We start from the raw sequence: 27858 nt of genomic DNA on the forward strand, positions 1-27858 counted from the left end.
CCTCTGTCTGGGATAGGCAGTTATCATCTTCTAGATGGGGAATCGGAGGCTTATATACCATCCAGTTTTTAGCCCAGGAAGTAGGTGGGGTCTTCAAGTGACCCCATTTAGAAACACAGACACACACACCACTTTTGACGAAACAGCTTTTTATTCAAAGACCGTAACACAAAAGCAAGCTGGGGAAGGGAGGGTACAAGAAGGTGGGGACCCTCCCCCAGACTCTACTCTGATTCCCATGAATGTCAGGAAGGGAAACAGGAACCCAGAAAGGAAAATAAAGGAAATCCTGAACAATCAGATTAGCCCTGGCCCAGGCCCCAGATCCTGTGTCAGAGCCAAGGGCCAGGGGAGGAAGGAGGGACACTCTCCACCTGCCAGGTTCTGCTGAAATCCACCCATCCCATGTTCCCTAGGCCTCCAGAAGCTTCCCCAGGAAGCGGAGGTTGAGGATCTTGAGCTGCTCATCAAGATCCATGCGCACGATGCCATCCTCCCCGTCGATGCTCAACAGGACACCCGTGGCTTCCCGATCCTCGCCCAGGATCACCTTCACCTGGGAGGGGGGGCATGGGGTCAGGGTCCGTGTCAGCAACCCAAGGTCCCCACGTCCCCTTGCCCCTCCTTACCTTGTTGTTCTTGGTGGGGGTGATGGGCTCCAGGTGCTCACTGGAGATGCTGACAACCTTCTCACTGTCCTTCAGGTACACAGAGCACATGCCTCCCTGTGGGTAGCACAGCCTGGTCAGCCTGGCCCGCTTCCAGTGCAGGACCCACACCTGCGCTCAAGAGCCATAGGCTCAGGGCTCACTCTACAACTTCGCTGTCCCAAGGCGCCACAGGGGCAGGAAAGGCCCAAAGCTGGGCCTAGTTCCTGGGCCTGGGGGGTGTGGGGGCAGGGGGATCAGATCGGCACAGGAAGCACCGGAACGAAGCTGGCCGAGGCCGAAAGAGAGACTGCCTCTCAGGCACCCGACCCTTCCTGTCCCAGGCGGGCTCTCCTCGTCCTCACACTTGCTCCTCCTCCCGGGCCTGCCCTCCTCGGCCCGGGTCGCTCAGCTCTCTCACTGAAAACCTCCCGCTCTGAGGCGTGTGCACTGGCCTCCCGACCGACGGTCTCTGCCGCAGCTCCCTCTCCCCTCCCTTCCCTACAGCCTTATGGTGAAGCCTGACCTCCCCCTCGGCTCCCAGCCCCGTCTCCCCATCCTAATCCACCCCTGCAACACTAGATTAATCCCAAACAGCAGACCGGATCCTACCACCGCCCTGCCTGCTCGGATTCCTGAGGACACCGGCCACGTTCGCCAGGCTGCCACGTGGGCTGGCCCAGCCTCTTCTCTGGCCTCCCCACTCAGCTTCCCCCTTGGCTCTTTGTGTTCCAGCCACAATGAACATACTTCATCTCCCCAGATGTGCCAGGCTCTCCCTCACCCCCAGGCCTTTCAAGTCCCCTCTTTCTGGAACATGCTTAACCCTTTCCCCAGCCGTTTCTCTTGGCTTACTCCTAGTCATTCTTCAGGTCTTGGTGCAGACACTTTCTTCCCCAGGAAGCACCCCACGAACCCTCCTCCAAAGTTGAGGAAGATGCCTCCTCTAGGTTCCCATAGCTCCTCTTGCCGTTGGGGCTTCCTGTACCCCAGCTCTGGGCACTCAGGCTGTCCCTGTCTGGGGACATGTCTGCCTCCCCCACTAGAATGTGAGATCTGTGAGGGCAGGGCCTGGAGCTGTCTTGGTGTCTGGTGTTTTCAAGTAATGTCTACTAGAAGGCCAACAAGGCATTGGCCCCTCATCTAGGAACTAGGGTTACTTAGAAAGGAAACACAGGCTTAGTAATCAAAGCACCACATCTGAATAAACATTAAGCTTTTAGGCACCAAGTAGATAATATGAGAAAAAGTTACGTGGGCTCTGAGGCAGATCTGAGACAGCGTAGGTGTTTCCCTGAAGCATGAATAGCAGTTTATGAGGATGGAAGGAAGAGAATCCTAGACAGAAAAGTGATGAGCAAAGGACCAGAGGCTGGAGGGTACTTGGGGACCATGAAGGCTGGAGGGGCCGGTAATGCTGGAGCAGGGGGAGGGCTGGGGGAGCGGTGCCCAGCACTAAGCTGAAGCCTGGCACAGAGGGGCGCTCAGTCCATGTCACTGAACTGCTCTCAGAGGAGTATATTAAAAGACAGGCAGTTCCTGGGTGCCAGTCCCTGCCCCGGGGCGGGGGAGGGGGGGGCAGCCGTGCACAGGACAGGCGGAACACCCCCCCCCCGACCCCCTGCCATGGGGAGCCTGCAGGCCACACCTTCTGTACCTGCTTTCCTGGCTACAAACAGGCAGTGGAAAATGTGGTTAGTGGTTAAAAGGAAAAAACCAGGGGCGCCTGGGTGGCTTAGTCGGTTAAGCGTCCGACTTTCGCTTAGCTCATGATCTCGTGGTTCGTAGGTTCGAGCCCCGCATCAGGCTCTGTGCTGACTGCCAGCTCAGAGCCTGGAGCCTATTTCAGAGTCTGTATCTCCCTCTCTCTCTGACCCTCCCCTGCTCACGCTGTCTCTCTCTCTCTCTCTCTCTCCTAGAAATAAATAAATAAAAGGAAAAAAACAGTAATGACAGAGATCGGGAACCCCAAAAGAGAGGGTGCCTGCCCACCCACCAGCCTGGGCCCCACTTACTGTGACGCTGCGGATGACTCCTGTCTGCCCCACCACCTGTGTATCCAGGTAGGTGTCCCGCACCTTCACCTGGATGTCAGTGGTTACCCAGTCACTAGAGTTCTGCTCAATGCCTGAGCCTGGTGTGTGCGGGTTGTAGCCGCCAGGGGAGGGGGCTCCGGGAGTCATCGGACTGTAGCCAACAGGGCTCGGGCTGGGGCTGGCCTGTAGGTGACAGAGTGTTGCTGGAAACAGGTCATGGAGCTTGGCTGTCCCTATAAACCCAAGGCCCGGTCCAGCCCACCGCCCTAAGGGCACGCAAGCTCACCAGTACCTGATAGGCCATGGGTGAGGGGGTGGGGTGGTAGCTGGCCGGAGAGTGGGTGTTCTGGTAGCCCGCCGGGCTCGGCGCCACCTGGTGGTAGCTCTGGGGGCTGGGGCTGGGCTGGTAGGAGCCTTGCGGGGAGGGGGCGGCATAGGGGGAGAACTGGTCTGTGTTGTACCTGCAGAGTCAAAGGCAGAGAGGAGCGCCTGTTGGGGATGGTGGGGAAGAGAAGAAGGTGGTGGCAGCGGAGAAGGTGCGGGCGAGGGCTGATCAGGGCTGGCCACAGTGGACTCACATGGCTGGCGTCCCGGGCGTCTGTGGGTTGTACTGCGGGTTGACCTGTGGGGATGAGGGGTCGGGATAGCCAGGTGTCTGGGGATTGGGGGTGCCCCCATAGGCCTGTGGGGACGGCGTGGGCTCGTCGTCGAAGGCATACTCGTACTCTTCCTCAGCCCTGTTGGAGAGAGAAGCTGTTGAGAACAACCGGGGTAATCACAGCAACATAACACGTGCTTCCAGAACCACGCTGAACACCTCTCAGCCGCCCCGTCCAGAGACCTCCATTTCACAGTGAGACTGGGAGGCAGAGATGAGGCCGCCTGCCCAAGGTCACACTCTGGTCACATGACCCAGGTCACAAAAATTTGTCTCCAAGCCTAGGGCTTTTTTTTTTATTTTGAGAGCTTGCATGCACGCACCCCCCCCACACACACACACGAGTGGGGAGTGGGGGGAGAGAGGGAAAGGGAGAGAGAAAGGTGGAGAGGGAAAGGGAGAGAGGGAGAGGTGGTGAGAGAGAGGAGAGAGAGAATCCCAAGCAGGTTCCCCGCTGAGCCCGACTCAGGACTCGATTTCACAACTGTCAGATGCCGAACCGACTGAGCCACCCAAGCGCTTCTCGAAGCCCAGGTCTCACCCACAACCTGCTACTCTGGTGGGGACTAGAGAGCCCATTTTATTGCCAGCCCGGCCCCACCCGCCCTTGGCTGCGAGCAAGAGAACTCAGGGAGGGCCACACAGATCCCCTCTGTCCCGCGGCCACCCAGCATATCCGCCCATACACGCAGCCTCAGGGAACCCCGTCCTCCACCCCAGTCCTCACCGTGACGGCGTGTTAGGGTTGTTGGGGTCCCAAGCCCCACTCTGAGCAGGTGTACGACTGCCGTCATGCAGGGGTGTCTGTGAACCGTAATGCGGGGTACGGCTGCCTGAAACAGGAGAGGAGAGAGGGGTGTGTCGGCTCTGTCCTGTCTGCAGCTCCCCGCCCCCCACCCCCCCGTCGCCCCTCATCCCTGTCCCCTGGGCACACTCACCATCCTGGAGAGGGGTCTGGGAGCCATACATGGGTGTGCGGGAGCCAGAGCCATACATGGGCGTCTGGGAGCCGTACATGGGCGTCCGCCCATAGGTGGAGGTCATGCCACCTGGGCGCCGTGAGCCCCTGGGGACGCAGAGAGCCAGATGGGTGAGTAGGGCCCTCTCCCCACCCAACCACCCCCTCCTGGCCCTGCCCCGGCCCGTACACCGTAGTGAGCCGCTGACGGTCCACAGAGATGGTCTGGCAGGTGGAGTGCAGCTCGACACGGGCCGTGGACTCAGTGGCATCCTTCACCACACCGATGTAGCCTGGTGAGGAGGCGGGAGGTCAGGCCGCGGGGCCGGGGGGGGGTCCTCTCCCACGCCCCGCCCCAGGCCTCCACATGGCCTCGGAGGTCACCTTTGTAGGGCCCTTGGGAGATGCGCACGGTCTGGCCTATGAGTTCGTTGTCTCTCCGCCCTCGGCCCCTGCTCATGCCGCCGCCGCCGCCACCGGGGCTGCCAAAGCCACCACGCTGACCTGGGGAGGAAGGGGAACATCACCAGTCCCTGGGGCCATGCCCTCCCCTCACACGCCCGGAGACAGGAGCAACCTCCAGCCCCTCTTCACCTGCTGGACTCCCTCAACCCCTCCCCACCCCCCGCCCCGAACTGGTTTAGGAGCTTCCTCTGGGCAGCTGCACCAGAGCCCAGGCACGGTGGTGACCACTCCGGGCTGCCACCAGGAGCAGTGACCAGGGGAGGGTTCTGTCTTCATGGACTGTGAGCCCCATCAGGGCCGGGCCAGCTGGGCAGGCCTTCAGCAAGTGTGGGCTGAATAACCTCCCTCCCCCACACCCCAGACACATCCCCGCCCAACTCCACCTCACCTCCAGCGCTGGGGTGCATGGGGCTGCTGATCCGGGGGCTCATAGGGGCAAAGCCACCCACTGTGAAGTTGGTCACATCTCGGGGCTAGGAAAGGGACAAGAAGTGAACCAGCAGGCAGGGCCTAGGTGACTGGCTCCTGGCCCCCATGCCACGCCTGCCTCCATTTGGGAACAGCTCCTGCCTGAACTGGCCTAGCAGCTATCGCTCCCTCCTTCTGGTGACAATGCCTCCATTTTCCTGTGGAGAAGCTGTCGCCCCAACACCACTGTGGGCCTGTCAATTGAGAGACCCCGGTCCTCCCCTGGCCAGGACCTTATGACCCTGCATAGCTGGGAGAATTCATCACCCTCACCTTGAGGGCCAGGAGGAAATCACCTCCTGGTCCCAGTTACCCAGATCCCTGATTTCCCTTCTGATACGTGGTTCTATACAGCTTTCCCTACAGGTCCTGGGGCCTCTGCATGTACCGCCCCCCTGAGCTACTCACATAGCTCTGTGTCCCTTCATTCAGGTCTCTGCTCAAGTGTCACCTCAAGGAAACCTCTCCTTAACCTCTTCCATCTAAATCAGCAGCCCCATTATTCTCTATTTTCCAGTCTCATTTTACTTTTCTTATACTGCCTATCAACCCACACACACGTATGTACATATTCATCTGTTTGTCTTTTAGCAGCTCTAGAAGGACAGGGATTTTCATCTTGCCCAGTGTCAGGGACCTAACAGGTGCTCAATCAAACCGAGTGGATGAGCGATTTGGTAAAAAGCTCCGAATCCCAATAAACTCTGCCAAGGACCTGACACTGACATCTGCTGCCCTGATCCTCCACAAGCTCACTGCTGTCGCTCCCGGGGCCAAGGAGGACTGCAGAGCTGAGCCAGGGCACCACCGCACCCGCCTCACCTTCGAGCCCCCTGCCAGGACGAGGTGGCGGGTCTTGCAGACAAACATGCCCCCGTTCTCCACCAGCTTCTTGCAGTGCAGGAAGGCAAAGCTGCGGAAGAGGTGACGGATTTCGCCCTCCCGGCCCTGGATGAGGAAAGATGATCACTCTTGCAGCCATGCCCCCACCCCAGCAATTTCAGGCGTGGCTGATGGGCAGGAGCTTATACTCACTGAGTGGGGGCCGTCAATGACCTTGACGATGTCTTTCACGTGGATGTTATTCTGTTCTGAGTCCAGGGCCACGGCAAAGCGGTTGTCCTTCTTCCGGGTCACAGCCTGGTGCCGGACGGTCACCACCTTCCCATACATATTCAGCACCTATGGAGAGAGGGGAGGGATGCTGAGGGGTGAGAGTAGAAAGGGGTGCCATGGAGCAGGGCTTCCCTGAAGTGGGACGATCCTTGCTTATGGGAGGCTGTCCCGAACTCTGCAGGAAGTCTAGGCTCCCTGGCTCTGGGGCACGCAGTCTCAGGGGACCACCCTCTATGGTCAAACAAAAATTTTCCCAGTCATTCCAAAACACCCTTTAGGAGGAGACTCCGTCCTGACTGAGCACTGGGAACCTGAGCAATGGGCAGAGTAGATATTAACATGATAGCTGACTCTGTGCCAGGCCCCATGCTAAATTGTTCACACAAGATTTCACTGAAGCCTCAAAACTTCCCTCGGAGATGGATGCTGTCACGATTCCCATTTTCCACAAAGGGAATCTTGGGCCAGAGAGGGCAAGTCACTAGCCCAGGGTCACACAGCATGGAGTCACAGGGTCAAGGTATGAACCTAGAGTCCAGGGTCCTACGCATTAGGCTGACTCTCTCATCACTGGGTAGGGATGAAGGGGAGGAGGGCCCCTGCAGCACCCAGCTCCTGAGCAACCACCTGGGTCTGCATATTTAATCTCAGGGCTTCAGTCACAACTAATGAAGTAGATGCTATCATTACCTCCGTTTTACAGGGCACGAAATAGCACAGAGAAGGCAAATGATAGGTCACCTGTCTAACACCACAGCCAACCATGGCTCACAGAGCCAGATCTGCGGCCCAGAGCAGTGTGTGTTCTGAGCCACCTCCCAGGACGAGGAGATCCCTACACAGAAGCCCCGCCACACACACACCTGGAAGGTCTCCCGCTCCAGCCGCACGATGACACCCACGGTCTGGGGGTCCAGCTGCACCAGCTCCCCCCACTCATGCTGGCCCCCCACATCCACACCCGACGCCGTCTCTGAGCAGAGCTGCAGGTCCCGGGGGAGCACCTTCAGCTGTGGGAAACAAAACAGGTGAAGCAGGGTCCCGGCGGCTCATCGGCCTGGGTCTTACCCTGGCATGCTCTGCCCCGCCTCCCCCGACTCCCCACCTACCTCATGCATGGTGAGGTCAGAGAACAGAATAACAAAGTTCTCCTCCACTCGCACAATGAGGCCTGTGTCACCCTCAAATCGGCCAGCAATCACCTTCACGTGGTCCCCCATCTTAAAGTACTTCCGAAGTTCCTGGGCCGGGAACTCCAACATGTCCTGGGGATTGGGTGTGGGGACACTGAGCAGGGGAAGGGAAGCCACCACAAGCCACCTGCCTCCCTGTCTCCAGAAGCCACTCATGTCCTCAGAAAGACTCTTGCCAAAACCCACCCCAGGCTCACACCACCCACCCACAGATCCTTCAGGCCAGCTGCATGATCCTCTGCCCGCCCTGGAGACAGCTGACCTCAGACTCAGGTATCAGCCAGGCCACCCCTTTACTCCACATACACAGAAAGCCTGTCCCCAAGACCTAGGACACCAGTCTAGACACTTCCTCAGACCTAGCCGGAGACAGCCTCACCCCAGACACATCACGGTAGTCTGGACCAACCCTCAGACAGACACACACGCCCTTAAAGCAAACTAAACCAGGCAGCCATCTCAGATCATCACGGGCAGGGGCAGTGCGGCACCCACCTTGAGGTCCTCGTGCTTGGGCATGATGGTGATCTTGTTGCCGTCCACGCTGAGGATCTTGCCCTGCAGGTTGATGAGCTCGCCCTCACACACCTCCACATTGTCCCCAGGCTGGAAGTTGTGTTCCCGCTCCTTCCCTGCAGGAGCAGATGCAGGACTGACTGGGAGCTGCCCGCCACGAGCCACTCCCTCCTCTTAGGCCTGAGTTACTGACGGGGACCAAATACCTGTGCTCTCAGTCACCACCTCAAGGTCGATGCCCTCTGGCTGGTCCTCAAACTTCTCCAGCTCAGAGAGTGTAGGCTTTACACCCTCTGTGATCTGAGACAAAGAGAAGCGGAGAAAGGTCAGTGTCATAGCCGGGCTGAACGGGCCAGAGAGTGAGAGTGATTTCCCTGGGGGCACTCCTGACTTAGAAGACAACCCAGCACAGACCCAGATAACCCGCCATTCTGGGGCCCGGACTGAAGGAGGAAGAGAAAGCTTGGCCTCCCTGCTCCCCACTGTCGTAAGCAAGACGCCCTATGGGACCCTCACCACAGCAGACATGGCAAAGCTCTTGAACAGAAAGCCCTTGCGGCTGTAACGGTTCCCCTCGAAGATGAGGAAGTCACCATCAGAGGCAACGTCGCCGCCCAGGGACCTGGGATTTTGTGGGGAAGAGAGGATTAGAAGGGGGGGGGGAGAGTCTTGCTGAACCTCAGGGCCCCCTCCTGGTGAAGCGGGAAGAGGATCACAGGACGACTGACTCCATCCCGTCCTGCCATGCCCTACGGGCCGAGTGACCGTCACAAGCCCAAAAGTTCCTCCCTGCACTCTGCTGGCCTCTCCCCTGCTTGACTGTTCACCATGGCCCACATCACTGTCTGAGGATAAGCCGCCATCTCCCTAACCGAGGGCGGCTCCTGAAAGGCAGAGGTTTACCATCTTGCATTCACTGCTCTGTCCCCTAGAGCAGCACCTCGCACCCAGAGGCGCCCGGGCAACACGAGCCAGACAGGGTACTGAGCAATACCGACGCTTAACACGCACGGAGCACTGGCCCGCGCCTGGCCTGGCCACACACCGCCCCGAGTTCTCCTCAAAGCCTAGGACGTTGCTTATGTGACCTGTGTTTTCTAGGGAGATGAGGAAGTGAGGCTCCCACAGGGCACGTCTCCCAGCTAGGGTGGTCTGAGTCAGGGGTCAAGTGTGGGGGTGGTGGGACTCCCAACCCTGTGCCTTAACTCTACCGGCCCTGCTTGTGGGGCGGGAGGACGCTGTTCCTGCCCACGCTTCTAGAACGGGAAGAAAGTCCGCCCCACTCCCAAAAAGGGAGCGTGGGGGAGCTGAGATCCTCCTGCCACTCACTCAATCCTCTTCTCACTCGCGTGCTGAGTCTGGTGGCAGCCCAAGCAAGCTCTACAGGCCGGGTCAGGGCACTCAGTAAAAGGAGGTCCGGTCAAATGGACAGCAGTTGGGTAAGTGGACCCAATCCTAGGCGTGTGAAGTATTAGCCGAGTCCTAGGATGCAGCTCAAAAGCTGTTCTATAATCCCCCTTTAGCAGAACCGAAGATGGGCTGGTGGTTCACAGTGGGTTCCAGAACAGGACCAGCGGCAAAGGGTCACTGCACCTCCTGTTTCTCCCTCGCCGCTCCTGCCCTTCCCATCAGGAGCCCTCTGGATAGCCCTGAAACACGGGGGTCACTGGGCGGGGTGCCAGAGCTCCCTCCAGGGGGGAGGGGAGGGACACGTCCTAACGGGAAGGGCTCTGTACTCCCGCCTCAGGCGCCCAGGCACTAGATCGGTGAAGGGGGCCTTGTGAGGCCTGACATGTTGAGAACTCCCTTTACAGCGTGTGATACCACTAACTACACTTATTAGAAGCCAAGTGCTATTCTGGGTCCACGTGCCTATGAATTCATTAAACTCTCCCGACAGTCCCCAGGCAGGTGCTGTTCTCACTGATCTGACAGCAGGGGAAACAGAGGCCCCAGGACGTTAAGTAACCTGGCTGAGGCACCCTGCCAGGCTCACCATCACAAAGTAGACCCTGGACGGGCTGGGGGACCCACTCCTGTGGGGGAACGCGCAGAGGGCACTCTACATCACAGCTGTGGGGACTCTGCCCAGCCAGTCCCCGAGGACACGCACCTGATCTTCTCGGCATCAAACAGCCTCTGCGGAGGTCGCTTAAACTTCTTCCTTTTAGCAAACCAGTCTTTCTGTGGAGGAAAGGGGGCATGGGTGGGAAGGGTGAAGGAGGAGGGCCCGGCCGCCCGCAGGGATCAGGCAGCCCCCCACCGGCAAGCAGCAGCATGTCCCCCGGTACCAGGCTCATGCGGGCCTTGATGCGGTCATAGTCGATGCGTGGGATCATCTTCAAGGAGATTGTGTTTTGGCTGGGCTCCACGTAATCCACCTGAGGAGACGGGAGTGGTCAGGAGGGCCCTGGCCCTCCCTCTCTGACCCCAGACACAGGCCGGGCACGGACACAACAGGAAGGGCAGGGACAGGGCGTGAGGGGGAAGAAGTCAGGCTGCTGACAATCTCCCAAGTTCTCTCTGGCCTGTTTCCCCTCAACCCCGAAGCCGACTGTCCATCTCTCCTCAGATGTCTAAACGGCCCCTCCCACCTAGTGCAACCACAACTAACTTCCCGGTCGCCCCCACACCTGCTCCCCCCGAGCCTTCTCCCACTCTATCATTCCATCTGGTCTGGAACACAAGCTGGGAACCGTCTGGACTCCTTCTCTACTTCTCTGCCCACTGCCAGTGTGTTAGCAACCCCTGCGGGCTCTGCCCTCAAAAACTCTGACTCCTTCCCCCTCCTCACTGCTGCAGCCCTGGGCCCAGGCCACCAGCACCTGCCCCCAGGACCACGGCGGCACAGCCCCTTGCTGGTCTCTGTGCTCCTGTGGCCCCATCCAGTCAGGTCTGGGGGTTGGCAGCCAGGTCATTTTTTGCTGTGGGGGGCTGTCCCCTACACTGCACGGTGACAGCAGCATCCCTGGCTTCTATCCACCAGATGCTAGAGCAACTCCCTCCTCAGTTGGCCAAACCAAGAAAAGGAGTAACACTGCCCCTGCTTGAGAATGAGGGGTCTGTCCAAGCAGCAGCTCCCAGAGTAATCCTATCAAAATCCAATCACACTACGTCCCTCCACCTCACTCCAGCAGAAGCCACAGGCGCAGTCCCCTCCCTGAGCCCGCTTCCGGCCACTCTCACCCTCTCACCCTCTGCTTCAGCCAGGGCGGCCCTGTTCCCATGCTGTTCCTTCTGCTGCAACACTCGTCCCTAGGGTTTCCACAAGGCCCCACCCCCACTGCCTTCAGATCTTTCCTCGTATGCTTTTAACTCTCACAGGAGATGCTCACCCGTTTCCCTGGGTGTGTGTTCCCAACAAAATCTAGGCTCTGCGTCCCCTAATCTGCCCTCTGCACTAGGAAAGGGCTGGGAGTGACAAAAGGAAGGAGCAGGGGTGTGAACGCCGGCCCCTCAGCCACCCCGCCCCACCCCCACCCCAGGCACCTGGGCGATGTCGTCCTTATAGATGCCCCTCTTGAGGCGGACCCAGGATTTCGGCTTCAGGTTGGCCACCTCCTTCACGACTTTGAGCACATCTGTCATTTCCTTGATGGGCACCATCTGCTGGTTCCAGTAGCCGAGCCGCAGGTTGCCCACGCCCTCGATGGCCTGCTTCACGTGCGTCTGCTTGTAGGCCTCCACGTAGATGTAGCCCTTCACGTGCTCGGGTGCCACCACGGACTTAATCTGCAGGGGCTGTGGGGCCGCAGCAGCCACGGGAGACAGTGAGACTCGACTGGTCCTGATGGTAAGAGCCGCCACTACAGTGCTCTCCCCCAGGGGGTCACCCCACAGTGCGCGCACCCACCCACGCCTAAGGATGTCCCCCCGCAGAGTTAGTGATCACAGCAAGCAGACAAGTCTGCAAATTTTTAAATGCCCCCAAAAGGGACTGGTTAAACTATGCCACAAACGTTCCAGGACACATAATGGAGCACTTAAAAAGGAACAAATCTCTAGGTAGCGACGTAGACAGGTAGCCAACACGTACTACGTGTAAAAAGCAATAAGAGCGAAGAGAAGTGGAGCGATTACACGAGCGCCAAACAGAACGTGCTTTAAGACAAAAACTGTCACTGGAGGCAAACAAGGGCATCTTAGGATGCTAAGAAGATCAATCATTCAAGAGGTCAGAATTACAGACATAGATGAACCTAACAACAGAACCTCAAGATACATGAGGCAAAACCCAACAGAAATAAAGGGAGAAACTGACAACTCACCAATAATAACTGGAGACGACAATCCCCCCACTACCAACAACAGACAGAACTAGACAGAAGATCAAGGAAACGGCACTTGAGCCTATAAGCCGACCAGACCTGACGCACATCTATAGAGAGAACACTGTTCAACAGCGGAGTGTACATTCTCAGGGCACCCTTCACACCGTCCAGGACAAACCGTATGCTGGGCCACAAAGAGAAGTCTCAACGAATGTAAAAGAACTGAAATTGTACAAGATATATTCTCCAATCAAATGGAATGAAATTAGACATGAGTAACAGATTTAGACAATTCACAACTACGTGGAAATACACTCTAAGTAATCAACGGATCCAAAGTAAGAATTATGGGGCACCTGGCTGCCTCAGTGGGTAGAGCATGAGACACTTGATCTCAGGGTTGTGGGTTCGAGCCCCACCTTGGGTGTAGATGTTACTTAAAATCTTTAAAAACAAAAAAGACTCAGAATGGCAAGGGAGATCAGAATACATTTTGAGAAAAATGAAAACAAAAACACTAAACCTTACGGGATGCAAGCAAGCTGTGCCGAGAGGTAAATTTATAGCTGGAAAAAAGAGAAGTCTCAAATCAATAACCTGACCCTTTACCTTTAAGAAACTAGAAAAAGGACAGAAAACTAAACCCAAAGCCAGCAGAAGGAAAGAAATAATAAAGATCAGAATGGAAAAAAGTAGAAGAGGGAGTAGAAAAAGAGAGAAGTCCATCAAAACCAAAGGCTCAATCTTTGAAAAGACTAAGAAATTTGACAAACATATAGCCACTGACCAAGAAAAAGACAAATGATTCAAGTTACTAAAGACTCAAATTACTAAAATCAGGAATGAAAGGACATTGCTACCAATCTTACAGGGTTACAAAACAATATTATGACCAACTGCACCCTGATGAGTAAGATAATCTCACAGAAATGAATATTTCCAGTAGAATGACAGAAACTACCAAAACGGACTCGAATAGAAATACAACATCTGAATAGATTTGCAAGAAGATATTGAATGAGTAACTGAAAATTTTCCACACACACACACACACACACACACACACACACAGGGCCAGACGACAGAGGACTATAGGGTTTTACTGGCGAATTCTACCCAACATTTTATACACAGCAGAGCCCAGCATGGGGCTTGAACTCATGACCCTGAAATCAAGACCTGAGTTGATGTTTAACTGACTGAACCACCCAGTTGCCCCCCCCACCCAACATTTTAATAACACTGATCCGTCACAAACTCTTTTTTTTTTTAGAAAAAGAAGGAACATTTATCTCATTCTGTAGATCCAGTATTAACCTGATACCAAAAACAGACAGCTTTAAGAAACTACAGATCAATATCACTTTATGAACACATATGTAAGTACAATATCTCCAATAAAACAAAACTGGACCCAGCAACATATCAGAAGGATCATACACGATGACCTTGAATTTCATGATATGGGAGTTGTATCTCAATTAAAAAACAAACTACTAATTTGTTTCACTTTGCTTGTGATAACAAAAAATGGAAACCACGATATATTTACTGGGCATGCAAAGGCTCACTGCAGAATAATACACATATGGCATAACATCATCGTGTTTGTTATAAAAAAAAAAGGACATTTTTCAACATGCAAAGATGATGATCTGGAAAGACACAAACCAACAGTAATTCCTTCTAAAAAATGGGACTTACGGATGGAGATGTGGGCTTCTACGATATACATGTACTACTTTGATTAAAAATAATAATCAGTCATAAATCAAATAAATGATCACCAGAATTTTGCCCAGGACACATGACTGAGGTCTGAACACACCTGAAATGATTTGCAAATCCTACAACTGTCCACTTGGTCCCACTGACATACACCCACTGCTTCAGCAGGTACAAGCAACGCACTCAACCTGACATGGACTCTATTAAGTGACAACATTACTCTAGCACAGAGTTAGCAGTAGCCCGTGCTTCATGCATTTTGAGCACACCCTTCACTGGGTTTGCCCTTGTTCCAAAACTGACAATTACACCTCTGACAACAACTATATTTCCTGAACACAAGCTGTAGGCCAAGTCCCAGCTAAAGGCTGGACATGTCTAAAGCTACTTAATCCAGGGGCGCCTGGGTGGCTTAGTCGGTTGAGCGTCCGACTTTCGCTTAGGTCATGATCTCATGGTTCGTGGGTTCGAGCCCCGCGTCGGGCTCTGTGCTGACTGCCAGCTCAGAGCCTGGAGCCTGTTTCAGTCTGTGACTCCCTCTCTCTCTGACCCTCCCCTGCTCACACTCTCTCTCTCTCTCTCTCTCTCCTAGAAATAAATAAAAATATTAAAAAAAAAAAATTCTTTAAAGCTACTTAATCCAGCAATGCTGAGGGACAAGCGAGATACCTGGAAAGGGGACGCAGCCTGAACAAGGTCACTGAGGTAGGAAGCAGCAGGGACAAGATTCAAATTCCAACAGTCTAAAGAAAGACCTATGAACTTAATTTTTGAGAGAGAGAGGGAGGCACGGAATCCAAAGCAGGCTCCGAGCTGTCAGCACAGAGCCTGATGTGGGGCTCAAACTCACAAACTGTGAGATCATGACCTGAGCAGAAGTCGGTCGCTTAACCGACTAATCCTACCCAGGTGCCCCAAGAAAGATCCGTAAACTTAAACCAGCACCTTCGTGTTTCATGTGCTGTGAGCGAGCCCAGAAGGGGCAGGACCAGCCCTGGCACGGTCACTGCTGCCTCCTCAGCATCTCCCAGTGCAGAGACCTGCCCGGGGAGGGGTTCAGTGGATGTGTGATGACTGCAAGAGGGAAGGAAGGAATTCTCCCCGATAGGCCTGTCCCCTGACGCACTCGGCCACACTGTCCTATCCCAGGACCCCTCCCAAACAGTAAAAGTGTGACAGCTGCCCAACAGGGCTGCTGAGCAGGTGAAACTCACTCAGGTAATAAAGGTTCAGGAAGCTAAGGGCCGGGGCACCTGGATGGCTCAGTCTGTTAAGTGTCCAACCTCAGCTCAGGTCAAGATCTCATGGTTTATGAGGTCAAGCCTGGCATCAGGCTCTGAGCTGTCAGCACAGAGGCTGACTTTGGATTCTGTGTCTCCCTCTCTCTCTGCCCCTCCCCCACTTCCTCCCCCTCCTTCTCAAAAATGAACATTACAGGGGCGCCTGGGTGGCTTAGTCGGTTAAGCGTCCGACTTTCGCTTAGGTCATGATCTCGTGGTTCGTGGGTTCGAGCCCCGCGTCAGGCTCTGTGCTGACTGCCGGCTCAGAGCCTGGAGCCTGTTTCAGTCTGTGACTCCCACTCTCTCTGACCCTCCCCTGCTCACGCTGTCTCTCTCTCTCCTAGAAATAAATTTTAAAAAAAACTTAAAAAAATTAAAAAAAAAATGAACGTTACAAAAAAATGTTTAAAAACAAAACGACAAAACAAACAAAAAAAAGGAAGCTAAAGGCTGACTTCCAGAGGGCTACGGGGGCTGCTGACCCCCTGCCAGGGATGCAGAGAGAGCGAAGACAAGACCTCTGTCGGGCACAGGAGAATGCTTCAGTCTAGGGAGTGGTTGTTTTCTAGCTAAAGCAGCTCATGTAGCGGGCAACAATGCTGACAGCCAAGGGGCACCTGGTACCCTTGAACCTATACTGTCCCTCCCTCTGGGTTTTGCTCTGCTCTCTCATTTCCAAGCTGCCTCCCTACCCGACTTACCGTGTCTGTGAACTGGTAGGCAATGAACTTGCGCATCAAGGAAATGGCTGTGGCCCGCTCCTCCCCAATCTGGAAGAAGGGAGACGGACTTCAGACAGAGATGACAAGACGAAGGACGGACACAGGAAAGTGGGCAGGAGCCAGAGGCAGTGCAGGGTCATCAGACAATGAAAGATAAAATAGGAGAGAGGGAGAAACAAGGGACAGATGCAGAGAAAGAGGAATGGATGGTAAGAAAGAGAGGTGGGAGACAGTGAGTAAGTGAGGGGAGGAGGGAGTAGAAAGGAGGGGTCGGGGGTGGGGGATGAAGGAGCAGAGACGGCACTAAGAGACCGATAGGACGGAAAGATGGGAGCCCTCCCTGACAAGGCCGTCTCCCCCATTCCCTGCCGCCTGGGGCACACACCTTACATTTGACAGTCCACAGATTTGGATCCCTAGACGGGAGAGGCAAAGTAGACCCTTCAGTGAACTGGCCTCATCACGACAGACCCGAATCCCCACACCCATCTTTCTTGCTCTCCCTCCACACTCTCTCGTTCTCCATCCTTCCACCCAGAAGGAAAAGGGCAAGTGCCAACTTGCCACCTGTCCCCACCATTTACCACTCTGTGTCTGCGTGGGGACGTCACCCCAATACAAGATCCCCCCATCTCAGCCCGCCCATCCCATCCCCTTACTTGACTCCCGGGAGCAGCTGCTGCTGGGTGATGTCATCAGAGAGCTCATCGGATCCTCCGTACACCCTGGAGAGGGGACAGCAGTTGGGAAGGAGGAGGGATGCTCGGTCAGAAGCCTGACCTTCCCGAAAGGGACCACCTGCCGCCACCCCACGCCCTTACGTCTCTCCCACAGACGACTTGGCATATTTCTTCATGTAGTACTCGCCCAGTTCTTCCTCTCGCTGGTCCCTGGGGTGTGAAGGGGAAAGTAAACATGAATGAAAGGCTGTGGAGAGGAGGGTGGGCTGACTTGCCCCTAAATTCCCCCCAGAAGCCAGTCTCACCCTTTTGCGCCCCCACTTACCTCCAGAGGTTTTGGAGGCGGCGAGCCCCAGAACGGTCTTCATCCAGAACAACATTATCGATATTGGAGGCTGCGAAAAAATGGGCAGATGGGGTGAGTAAAGGGATGTGAAGGGCAGGGGCGTGGAGGAAGTGATGGGAGCTGAGAGGGCCGGAGCTGGGCCCTGGGGGAGGAGATAACCTCACTGAATCCCCCCAACCCTCACCCTCTACTCTGTCCTGCTCAGCACCTTGCTTCTTGTGAAAAAGCCTTGGGGACAGGGCCCAACAGGCGGGGGCATCCAGCCGCTGCCCAGCTCACAGCCGCTAAGTATGCCCTGAACTCCACCCCCTGGCACTTATCCCTGCTGCCCACGACGCCCACACGCATCCACAAACATACACGCTTCCCCAGGCCAACGGCTAGACGCCTGGCCTCAGAACCCGCTGAACTCTGGACCCTATGAGTCAGAGCCCCCAGGGCCAGACAGGGGTCAGGGGTGGAAGGAGGGTACTGTGGGCAGGAAGGAGATGTCAGGATATGGGAGGAAGGTCGGGAAATCACAGTTTTCAGATTCTTACCTTCAATCTCTTCTACTTGGAGGAAGAGGAGGTGGTGGTGGTGGTGGTGGTGGTGGTGGTGGTGGTGGTGGTGGGCGAGGGCAGACAAAGTATGAGCCAAATTATAGCAGCGAAATCAACCAATGGGTTGGGGGAAGGGGAAGGGAGGGACACAGGAAGGTTGAAAATCAAAAGTAAAGGCCAGGCACCAGGTGGTTGGGGGAGAAGCCGAAATGTATGAGGCGCACAAAACGGAAAATAACAGGGAAGTGGGGGCACTGGCCCAGGAAGTGGGGGGTTATCTTGGGACGGAGCCCGCCCACCCTACAACCCCCAGAAGGGATTCACAGGGGCCCTGGGACCCCAGAGTCCTCTTCCCACAACACCCACCACCCACAGCCCCCACCCCCCAACTCATGGGCCTAAAAGGAAAAGGGTACAGAGCTGGTCTCTCTGGCAACGACAGAAAGAAGCGAGGTGAGGAGGGTGGGAGTTGGGGTGGTGCAGGGCGTGGGGGTGGGGATGGGCTCTCAAGACCCAAGACCCCGACGTGGGCTTGCAGAGGTGGGCCCCACACACACCTTTCTCTAGGATGTCCTCTGCTCCGTCCTCCCACTGGTCCTCATCCTCATACTCGTCGTCCACATCTGCAACCAGAAAGCCTCGTGGTCAGGGAGGCAGCTCCAGCAAAGGGGACCTCGCGATGGTGGCTCCCAGGAAATATGTCTGGGGGACAGGCACTACGACCCTCCACCCTGCAGGTCAGGACTCAAGAGGCCTGGACAGGTGAGGCTCTCACCTGCTGCCCCAGGGCTGCTTCAAGCCGCAGGATCAGGTCCCCGTTGCGGCTCCGCCTCTACCTGGCTCTAAAAGCCGTCCCTCCCCCCACCGCATCCGGGAATCCATTTCAAAAATCAGACTGGGGACGCCTGGCTGGCTCAGTAGATAGAACATGTCACTCTTGATCTTGGAGTCGTGAGTTCAAGCCCATGCTAAGCATCAAAAAAATATAATAAACCTAAAAAAAAATCAGACAGGGCGCTGGGTGGCTCAGTCAGTTAAGCGTCCAACTCTTGATTTCGGCTTAAGTCGTGATCTCCTAGTTCATGGGTTCGAGCCCCGTGTCAGGCTCTACACTGGGATTCTCTCTCCCTCTCTTTGCCCCTCCCCTGTGCTCCCTTGCACCCGTGCACTCTCTTTCACTCTCAAAAGAAAAAAATCAGATCAAATTAAGCAAGCAGAAAAGTTCCCTCCAAACTATTAAAACCAGTATACAGTTAAAAAAAAAATTAACGTTTATTTATTTTTGAGAGACACACACATAGCGTGAGCAGGGGAGGGGCAGAGAGAGAGGGAGACCGAATATGCAGCAGGATCCAGGCTCTGAGCTGTCAGCACAGAGCTGGATGTGGGGCTCAAACTTGTAAACAGCGAGATCATGAACTGAGCCGAAGCCGGACACTCAACTGAGACAACCAGGGGCCCCATGAAAGACACAATCCGTGACCTGCTGGTTTTGCTGCTGCTCCCTTAGGGTTATAATACTGACGCTTGGCGAGTGTACTGTATGCCCTGCTCTGCTGTCAGTTCTTGCAACAGATTCCTCACTGTGTCCTCCTGGCAACCCTGAAGGACGTGCCACCACTGTTTCGATGGTAAAGTAAGGGCTCTGAGGCCCAGAGAGGTGCCTTCAGTGGCCCAAAGACTCTCAGCTGGTACCTGAGGAACCGTCTGGCTCCGGGGCCCCTGTACCTAATCTCTTCATGACACTACATATCCTCTTTTGTACGTAGGGAATGTTACACTAAAAACTGAATAGTGATACCTGTACATGATGAAAAACTCCAAAGTGTTCAGAGGATGTACGGGTACAGGTAAGTCTCCCTCCCGTTTCCAACCCCCACTAGCTCAGTCCCCTTTCCCAGAGGCAATTCTATGACCAGTTTCTTGTCCAGAAATAATCGGCACAGAAAGAAGAAATGTACATAACCCCCCACACCTGCCCCAGTTTTTTTCCCAATGCAACTTTTTAACATGCTGTTCTGTACCTTCCTCTTTTTCTGAGCAATGCTACCAGCTTGGAACTCTTTTGTAGCCGCACAGGCTTCATTTGCTATTATCTGACTATCTGCCCCGTAACTCGTTTTACCAGGCCCTTACCATCAACGGACACTTAGGTCACCAAACACTTACAATGGCAAACAGGACTGCAGCAACTATCTTGACCTCATATCTTTACGTACCTATTTGAGTTTAATTGTCAGATGAACTCCTAAAAAAGAACTGCTAGATCAAAGGGTCCCTACATGTTAACCATCAATGGGCCCTGCCGCGCAGCCTTCCCCCAGGCAGTGCCCAATGACACCCCAGAAAACACACGGCTGTCCCCAGCAGTCCACGTCCATGTCACATGGCATTTATCCATTCTCTTGAATGGATAATGGGCACTTCTGCTACCTAAGATCTTTTCTCTAAGATCTTTCCTCCCTCCCCTCAGCCGTGAGGAAAAGGGCCAAAGCTCTCGAAGAACAGGTGTGTTCTGAGCATTTCTACCCCTCTGCTCCCTGGTTTTTCCTCGGGTAAGAGGCTCCGAGGAAAAGGGAGGATGGGATTCCAAGTAGCTCTCCCTCACGTGCATGTGGGGAACAAGCCCTCTCCCATATGGCTCGAGGGAGTATCCGGTACAACCTTTTCAGGGACCAGTATTTGGCCACAGACATCAAAAGGCTTTAAAATCATATACATTCCCTTTGCCAGCAATATGACCTACAGGGAGGGATTTGCCATGTAGAAAATCTTCGGGGTCCATGTCAGATAAAATAGCACATCTTCAGGGGCACCTGGGTGGCTCAGTTGGTTAAGCGTCCAACTTTGGCTCAGGTCATGATCTCACGGTTCATGAGTTCAAGCCCCACGTCGGGCTCTGTGCTGACAGCTCAGGGCCCACTTTGGATCCTCTGTACCCCTCTCTCTACCACTCCCCTGCTCATCCCTCTTTCTCCCCCTCTCCCTCAAAAAAACAAACAAAAAAAAAAACAAAAAAAAAAACCTCTAATATTTTCATAGCACCTTATATAGCTGAAAATATCTCAAAATATCATTTGGACTCATTGCTACTTCAAAATTAGATTCTTATCAAACCCCCCACTACATCTTGCTATTTCAATGCATCCCTAGTGAAACACATGTGTTCTTTGAGTATGTAGGTACTGTATTTCGGTATAACTGTTCTCTCTGGAATCCTATGTATTTTTCCCTTAAACATTTCAGAACACAATTCTAAGGGGTCCACAGGCTTCACCAGATGCCAAAGGAGCCACAGCACAAAGAAGTTTAGAACCCCTGGTCTAGGCAATACCTTGTGTGTATGTGTTTGAACAGGTATGAAAGTGTTCCCAGCGGTGCTGCTTGTTAACAGTGAAAAACACAAACAAACCTCAATGTCCAACAAGAGGTTGGTTAAATAAAACAGATTATGGGAAAAATACTAAGCGGCCATTGGGAAACAAATGGGTATTTCACAGATGACGATGATGATAGCACGAGCGCTTAAATCGTTCAGAAAACTTTCTTTGAAAAACCAACAGCGACTCACCCAGGGCCATATGGAGAAGAGAGCGGAGCCAGGCCACAGGGGACCCAGGCCTATCGGCCTCCACTACCCTGTCCTGCCTACATCGAGATCGTCTGAGCTTTCCCGGACAAGCACAGATTTCAGTGTTTTAAAGGATGATACTACTACCATGACTGTTTTAATAGGATTGCTGTTTTGGGAAAGTACAAAGAAATATTCCGGGGTAAAATTACTTATTTGGGGTTTGCCTCGACATCGTCCAATCTGGGGCGGGAATGAGGAGGACGCAGCAAAACAAAAGTGGCACTGAGCTGCTAAGTGTGGACCCAGGTGACGGGGCATGGAGGTCCCACACGCTACCTACTATGGCGCATGCTCGACATTTACCAAAAGAAAAACTTTTTGAAAAAATTCATTCAAGAGATAGAACCAAGAGTGGAAGTGCGGCCGACGCGCAGCACTCGCCAGGCCTGTGACATACCAGCCTCGTCCAGGATGAAGCCGCCATGGCGGGGTTTTTTGGGAGGCCGGTCATCATCTTCCTCTTCCTCTTCCTCATCATATTCTTCCTCCTCTTCCTCCTCCTCTTCTTCCTCGGGCTCTTCCTCCTTCTCACTGCCTGCTACACTCCGCCGCTCTTCTTCTACCTGCAGGGTCACAAAAGGTTGGGGCACCAGGGTTCTGTACCCCAAAATCCAGACACCAAGGTCCCCAACCCCAAATGCGACCTTGGCTCTGCCTGGCTAGTCATACGCCCCTCTGCTCCGCCTACCCTCCCTTCCAGCCCAGCCTCTCTGGGCGCCATCCTAACTCAGTGATAGCACCGCCATCGGGTCTACCAGTACCTGGGAGCGGACCCACACTCCTGGCTCCTCTAGACCTCCTTGCTGGCCTCCACCTGGCCCATAAACGTTTTAGCTCCATGACGTTGGTCAGTGGCCCTCATCTCTTTCCACTCTACAACCCCTCATGCCGTCTCATCCTCTCTCTCGGCTGGTGGGTATCTCTGTGACAATGATTCCTAGATCTCCAGTGCCAGTCTACACTGCTCCCCAAGGTCACTGCCTGCCTCTTGTTGCTAATTCCAAGGACAATCCTTAGTCTTTACCTACAGGACACTTCACACCACTGGCTGCTCCCTCCCTAGAGAAATGCTCTTCCCTTGGCACCTGTCACATCACATTCTCCTGGCTTTTCTCCAATTTCTCTGGCGGATCCTCTGCAGGCCCCTCTTCCTCTGCTCACCCCCAAGGGCTGGCTTCAGCCCCCAGGGGTCAGCCAAGGGCCCACTCTGCTTCTCCCTGCATACACTCTCCCCCTGGGCCACTTCACCTTCTAGTCCCAGTTCCTGTCTCTGCAGGTGATGCCCCATCTGTCTCCAGCACCCCACTTGCTTCCTGAACTAGAGGGCCCCCCCATATGTCAGCAGCCTCCACAGATGCCTTCCCGAGATGTCTTTTGAACCCTTCATGCCCAGCGTGTCCCCACACTGACAACGTCTTCCCCTAGACCTGTGCTAGCTCCCTCTAGCTCCCATCAGGCACCAAATTCTTGACATTTTTGCTTTTGGAACACCATCCCTCCAAGCTGCCCCTTCCCCCCCATCCCTAGAGGCCCTAGCCTAGGCCAGAACACTGTCCTCTAAAACCTAGCCCCTTGCCCAGCCTCCTTTCTGGTCTCTTGGCCTCCAAACCAGTCACAAAAGGAAATGGTCCAGACAAAACAGTGTTCCCCAAACTTCAATCTTTTCCTAACTTCATGTCTTCTTGCCAAGTTCATGTCAATACAACCCGTTTATCTGATATTTTTAAAATTTTTTTTTACATTTTATTTATTTCTGAGAGAAGGAGAGAGACAGCATGAACAGGGGAGGGTCAGAGAGAGAGAGAGAGAGAGAGAGAGAGAGAGAGAGACAGAATCTGAAACAGGCTCCAGGCTCTGAGCTAGCTGTCAGCACAGAACCCGATGTGGGGCTCGAACCCACGAACCATGAGATCGTGACCTGAGCCGAAGTCGGATGCTTAACCACTGAGCCACCCAGGTGCCCCTTATCTGATATTTTTAATTCACTCACATTTTTACTTAAGAAACTTCCTTATTTTGAACTATTTCAGAAAAAAAAAAGATTTTTAAAGTTAGCTTGTTGCAAATAAAAAGTAACCACAGAGATAAAAACAAAACAATATTATTAAGCTCTAGCGTGATACTGTTGCCTGCTACAGGCTCTAAGCCAAAAGCCTGTTCCTCCCTGATAAACATGGAGGCGAGCAAATTACAGAGAAGTATTCTAGACACAGTAGCACCAAAGTGAAGCTTTCTCCGTGACCCAGTCAAAAGACAGGACATTCAACTTAAAAGGAAATAACTTCCTTGAGAATGGCTCACTGGGGCTTAAGGTCGTGTCCTTATCCCACCCAAAACCACCTCTCATCACCCCCCGCCTGGAACGCATCGTGCAGACTGGAGAAACTAAATTATGATTGAGGGGCGCCTGGGTGGCTCAGTTGGTTAAGCGTCTGAGTTTGGCTCAGGTCAAGATCTCACTTCACAAGTTCGAGCCCTGCATCCAGCCCCGTGCTGACAGCTCAGAACCTGGAGCCTGCCTCAGATTCTTGTCTACCTCTCTCTCTGTCCCTCCTCACCTCTCAAAAATAAGTAAAAACATTAAAAAAATTTGTGATCTAAAACATGAAACTGATCATTTGGTCCCCTGCTTAAAACATGGCCATGGCTCCCCACTGCGTTCAGGTAAAGAATGAGCTCCTTGACAGCTTAGACTAGAAGCACACTCTGCCCACTGCCTCTCCCTCTCCTTCCAAATGCTAAGTCCTGGCCACACAGAACCACTCGATCCATGTTCTCTCAGTGCTACTCGGCATCCGTGCTGGTCTTCTGCAAAAAAAAGCCACTCTCTTTTGCCTCTCACTCATACTTCAGTCAAAATACTCCCCCTCATAGGAAGTCATGCCTACCCCCCATCCCACCAAAGTCAGCCACACCCTCTGAGCTTCCTCCATCACAGCCTGGACCACTGTTAGCTCCCTAAGAGCAGGGCCCAGGCTATCTCAGGCACTGCTGGGTCCCCAACACTACCCAGTCCAGAGATGGGAACAGAAGACAACTTAAACATTTGTTCAGTACATAGTCCGGACTCATCCACAAGGTCCCACCTTTGAACAACTCAAACTACAACAGGACCACAGCCTGATTTCAAGGAACCTTGTCATCATTCCCCTGGCTCAGTCCCAACAAAGCGTTTTTCCAAACCTGGCTCCCTGGTCGCCGAGGAGAGAGCTCCCACTACCATCTCTGTGTTATCTTGGGGCTCGAACGTGCTCTTACACCGTCTATCCTCTCAGCATCCCCTGAAGGAACCACTGGTTTATAAAACCATCTCCACTCCAGGACAGAGAGCACCGTGAGGGAGCCTGTGACCCCAACCTGACGGGCACACTTGCTGAATGAATGAACAGGCAGGCTACTGCGGCTGAGAACGGTGAAACAGCTGATTCCCCCAACAGTGGTCCATCATCCGCCATCCCAGCCTTCTACACACAGGGCCTGGCCCTTCAAGGCCCATGCTCGCCTTTGGCTGCCCGAAAAGCCCACCCAGTCCTATCTCGGGCTGGCCTCTCAGTGTTCTCCTGCCTCATCTAGTGACAGGAGGCAAGGGAGCAGGTGACTCAGGAGCCTGGTGTGGCGTTGGGGAAGTGAGATTTGCACGGAGCACACCCGATGTCCCAGCCAGGAAAAGGACCCAGGGATCCTGGTCTCATTCCCACCGGCCTTTAACCACAAGCAAAGGGTCTCGAAGCCATGAGTCACAGAGAGCGAGAACGCAGTGCTGCTGCTTGAAGCAAAAACACTTCCTAGCATCCTCCCACTTGCCTCACCCTCACCGTGGCTTCTCGATTCTTCCGACTCTTCACTGGAAGCTGAGGGCTCCCCAGAAGGCACAAGGACTGACCATTGAATGCCTACAGAGGGCAGGCAGAAAACTAAAATACGGAGGGGAGGGGCAGCTCAAAGGAAACTCGTGACATTTTCCATCTACCTGATGTTCCCTAGAACACAAGTAAAACTTTCTTCTACCTAAATCAGCCACAAGGCAGACATCATGACAAATGGCAACTGATATATCCGAGGCATTGGAGAAAATTCCCCATTTTAAAGCAGGCTGCCACTTCTTGAGCAAAGAGCTGCTTGCGGGCTCCTCTAACTTGCCCAGAAAAGCAGGAAGTCAGGATTTTTACACGAAATCACCCTTGCAAGTGTTGGCAACTACCTTAAAACATTGATTTACGTTTCTGCAGGCTAAAGGAGGCACCTATAATCATCCAGTCATCTCTGTTAGCTTGTAACTGTTGCCTCCTAAGCATAAACTCCCTGAAAGCAAAAATGTGCCTTGCTCCACTCTTTCCAACACCTGGGAAGAATCTGGAACACAGTTGCAGATGCTCAAACATTCGTGTGCCCAATAAATAAGTTCAAAATAAACAGAAGAGGAAAAGAGCTAATAAAAGGCTATTTAAAATCAATTCTGGGGGCACCTGGGTGGCTCAGTCAGTTAAGCATCCGACTTCGGCTCAGGTCATGATCTCACGGCTCGTGGCTTCGAGCCCCGCGTCGGGCTGTGCTGACACTAGCTCAGAGCCTGGAGCCTGTTTCAGATTCTGTGTCTCCCTCTCCATCTGACCCTCTCCTGCTCATGCTGTCTCTCTCTCTCTCTCAGAAATAAATAAAACATTAAAAAAAATCAATTCTGTCCCAGGAAATGTTTATTTGGTTCCTGAAACAATGATCCTTTTAAAACATCAAATCACAAGGCTCTATCACACTCAATCAGGACAAATTCCTCACCAGAGCCTTCAACATCCTGTGTGATCTGGCACCTGTCACTTCCCTGTTGCACTCGCTCTGATCCAGCCAAACCTGACTCCTCGTTACTTCTTGAACACGCAGACCTGCTCCCAATTTTGCACTTGCTGATCCCCCTCACTGGAACACTTTTCCTCTGCAAGTGACTCACTCTCTCACCTCCAACACGTCTTTTTTCAAGTATGGCTCTCTCAGACTCACCCTATTTAAAACCGACCAGGGCGCCCCATTCCCCTTCTCTACTTTTCTCCAAAGTACTTTCTGCTGATCAGTCATGTTTGTTCATGTTCACAGGGCCAAAGACTTTCAAAGCTTTGTTTTGTTTACTGGTGTGACCCAAGGGCAAAGAATTGTGCCTGGTTACGCAGCAGACACTGCAACTATATTTCTGAAATGACTGAGCACACCCCAAAATAAAAGCTAACAGGGTGCTTCCAACGTGCTAGGTCCTTTAAATACATCGATGGCGGGGCTCCTGGGTGGCTCAGTCGGTTAAGCCTCTGACTCCGGCTTAACTGAGGTTAAGCCTCCCCAACTCGTGGTCACTCTCTTTCTCTCAAACATGGATAAACGTTTTTAAAAAGATTCAACACATCACTTATTTCACTGCACTCGGAGCATCCCTGGCCTCTGGCACCTGCCCCTCTGCTTGACTTCGGCTTGCCTACGTCTCTGTCACTACCAACAATCTGGAGGCTCTCAAAGGCCAGAGCTCGTTCTGATCCCCTCCGAGCTCCCACAGGGGCCTTTCTGTCCCCAGGCGCAATACCTCCTCCCCACAACGTCCCGGCCACACACCTCGGCCTCCTCGCCGTCACTGCTGCGCTCGCTGTCCTCCTCCTCGGAGAAGTTACTGTCCTCACTGTCCGACATCTTCTGCTCTTGCAGGAAAAGACGGCGGCCTCAGTGCGCCCCCCAAACAGGAGCCCCACCCCTGCCTCAGTTTCCCCGCCAGTTCCCGGGGAGAAGAAAAATCCCTTAGCGCACTTCCGGCAGCCTGGTTCTGGCAAGCGTGAGCCCGAAAGGCTACCCCTTAAGCTACCTGCTGCGCCTTCCGTGTCCCGGAATCCGGTCTCTAAGCCTCCCTAGCCCCCGGCGACCCCTGGTCCTGCCACCTCGGCGTCCGACCCACCCCTCACCGCTCCGGTTCCACCTCAGCTTTCGGGACCAGCAGCTGTTCACACGACGCCTGGCGGGGACTGACGTGCCCTCTCGCGAGAACCTACCCGTCGGCCTCCCTTAACGCGAGATTTCCAGGGCCAGTCCCGGTGACGCACTTCCAGGGCGCCATCTTGAAAGTGGCAGATCCGGCTCACTGTAGAGCATGGAGTCGGCATCTTGGGAGGGTCATAGAGGGATCCTTTTCCGGGCTGGCACTTCCAACCGGAATTTGTGTCTGAATTTACTAGTGTGGTGTGCCAAGCCGTGAGGAGGCAGGGAGTGACCAAATAATAATGAGTTAGCAAATAAATCAGACTTTATCTCCTACCTCTAAAACATTCCTAGGAGGTAAGTACCCCCATTTTGCCGACAAGGAAACTGAAGCTCAGAAAAATAAACTAACTGGATAGGGGCGGACCTAAGACTCCATCCCAAGTTTGGATAACCCTTAATACCTTGTTTTTCTTTACAAATCCCGAAGTGTAAATCAATATGAATTTACATATTAGTAATTATTTGTCAGACAGATAGCAAAGGACCAGGTATGATGAGACAGAGATAAGAAAAATTAACTTGATGAAGAGGGAAAAAAATAAGAAACTTTTAAAACACATTGCTAAAATTTCTTGCATAAGCATCGAGA

General features: G+C 53.7%; 1 protein-coding gene across 3 annotated transcripts; it reads right to left on the reverse strand.

Annotated features, from left to right (window-relative positions):
* Positions 1-132: 132 nt before the first annotated feature.
* On the reverse strand, positions 133-27254 carry SUPT5H (SPT5 homolog, DSIF elongation factor subunit). 3 transcript variants are annotated; one of them, XM_039246189.1, is made up of 30 exons: positions 27187-27254; positions 26853-26930; positions 21658-21823; positions 18184-18249; positions 17624-17635; positions 17064-17133; positions 16880-16948; positions 16718-16783; positions 16444-16474; positions 16038-16106; positions 11547-11798; positions 10349-10438; positions 10171-10241; positions 8574-8679; positions 8264-8357; positions 8037-8173; positions 7458-7613; positions 7212-7358; positions 6268-6414; positions 6055-6180; positions 5153-5237; positions 4684-4803; positions 4490-4592; positions 4280-4407; positions 4069-4174; positions 3262-3420; positions 2976-3144; positions 2663-2866; positions 630-725; positions 133-556 (listed from the first exon to the last, which is right to left on the reverse strand). In XM_039246189.1, exons 2-30 carry the CDS (start codon positions 26925-26927, stop codon positions 413-415), a joined length of 3264 nt encoding a protein of 1087 aa, XP_039102120.1. In that variant the 5' UTR covers positions 26928-26930; positions 27187-27254; the 3' UTR covers positions 133-412. The 3 variants fall into 3 exon arrangements, with proteins under 3 accessions (XP_039102120.1, XP_039102128.1, XP_039102137.1); XM_039246197.1 differs by having other exon boundaries at positions 27194-27248; XM_039246206.1 differs by having other exon boundaries at positions 27097-27187.
* Between the last annotated feature and the right edge of the window lie 604 nt (positions 27255-27858).

This window comes from Hyaena hyaena, unplaced genomic scaffold (genome assembly GCF_003009895.1).
Source record: "Hyaena hyaena isolate Hyena2069 unplaced genomic scaffold, ASM300989v1 scaffold_9, whole genome shotgun sequence".
NCBI classification, from domain to species: Eukaryota; Metazoa; Chordata; class Mammalia; order Carnivora; family Hyaenidae; genus Hyaena; species Hyaena hyaena.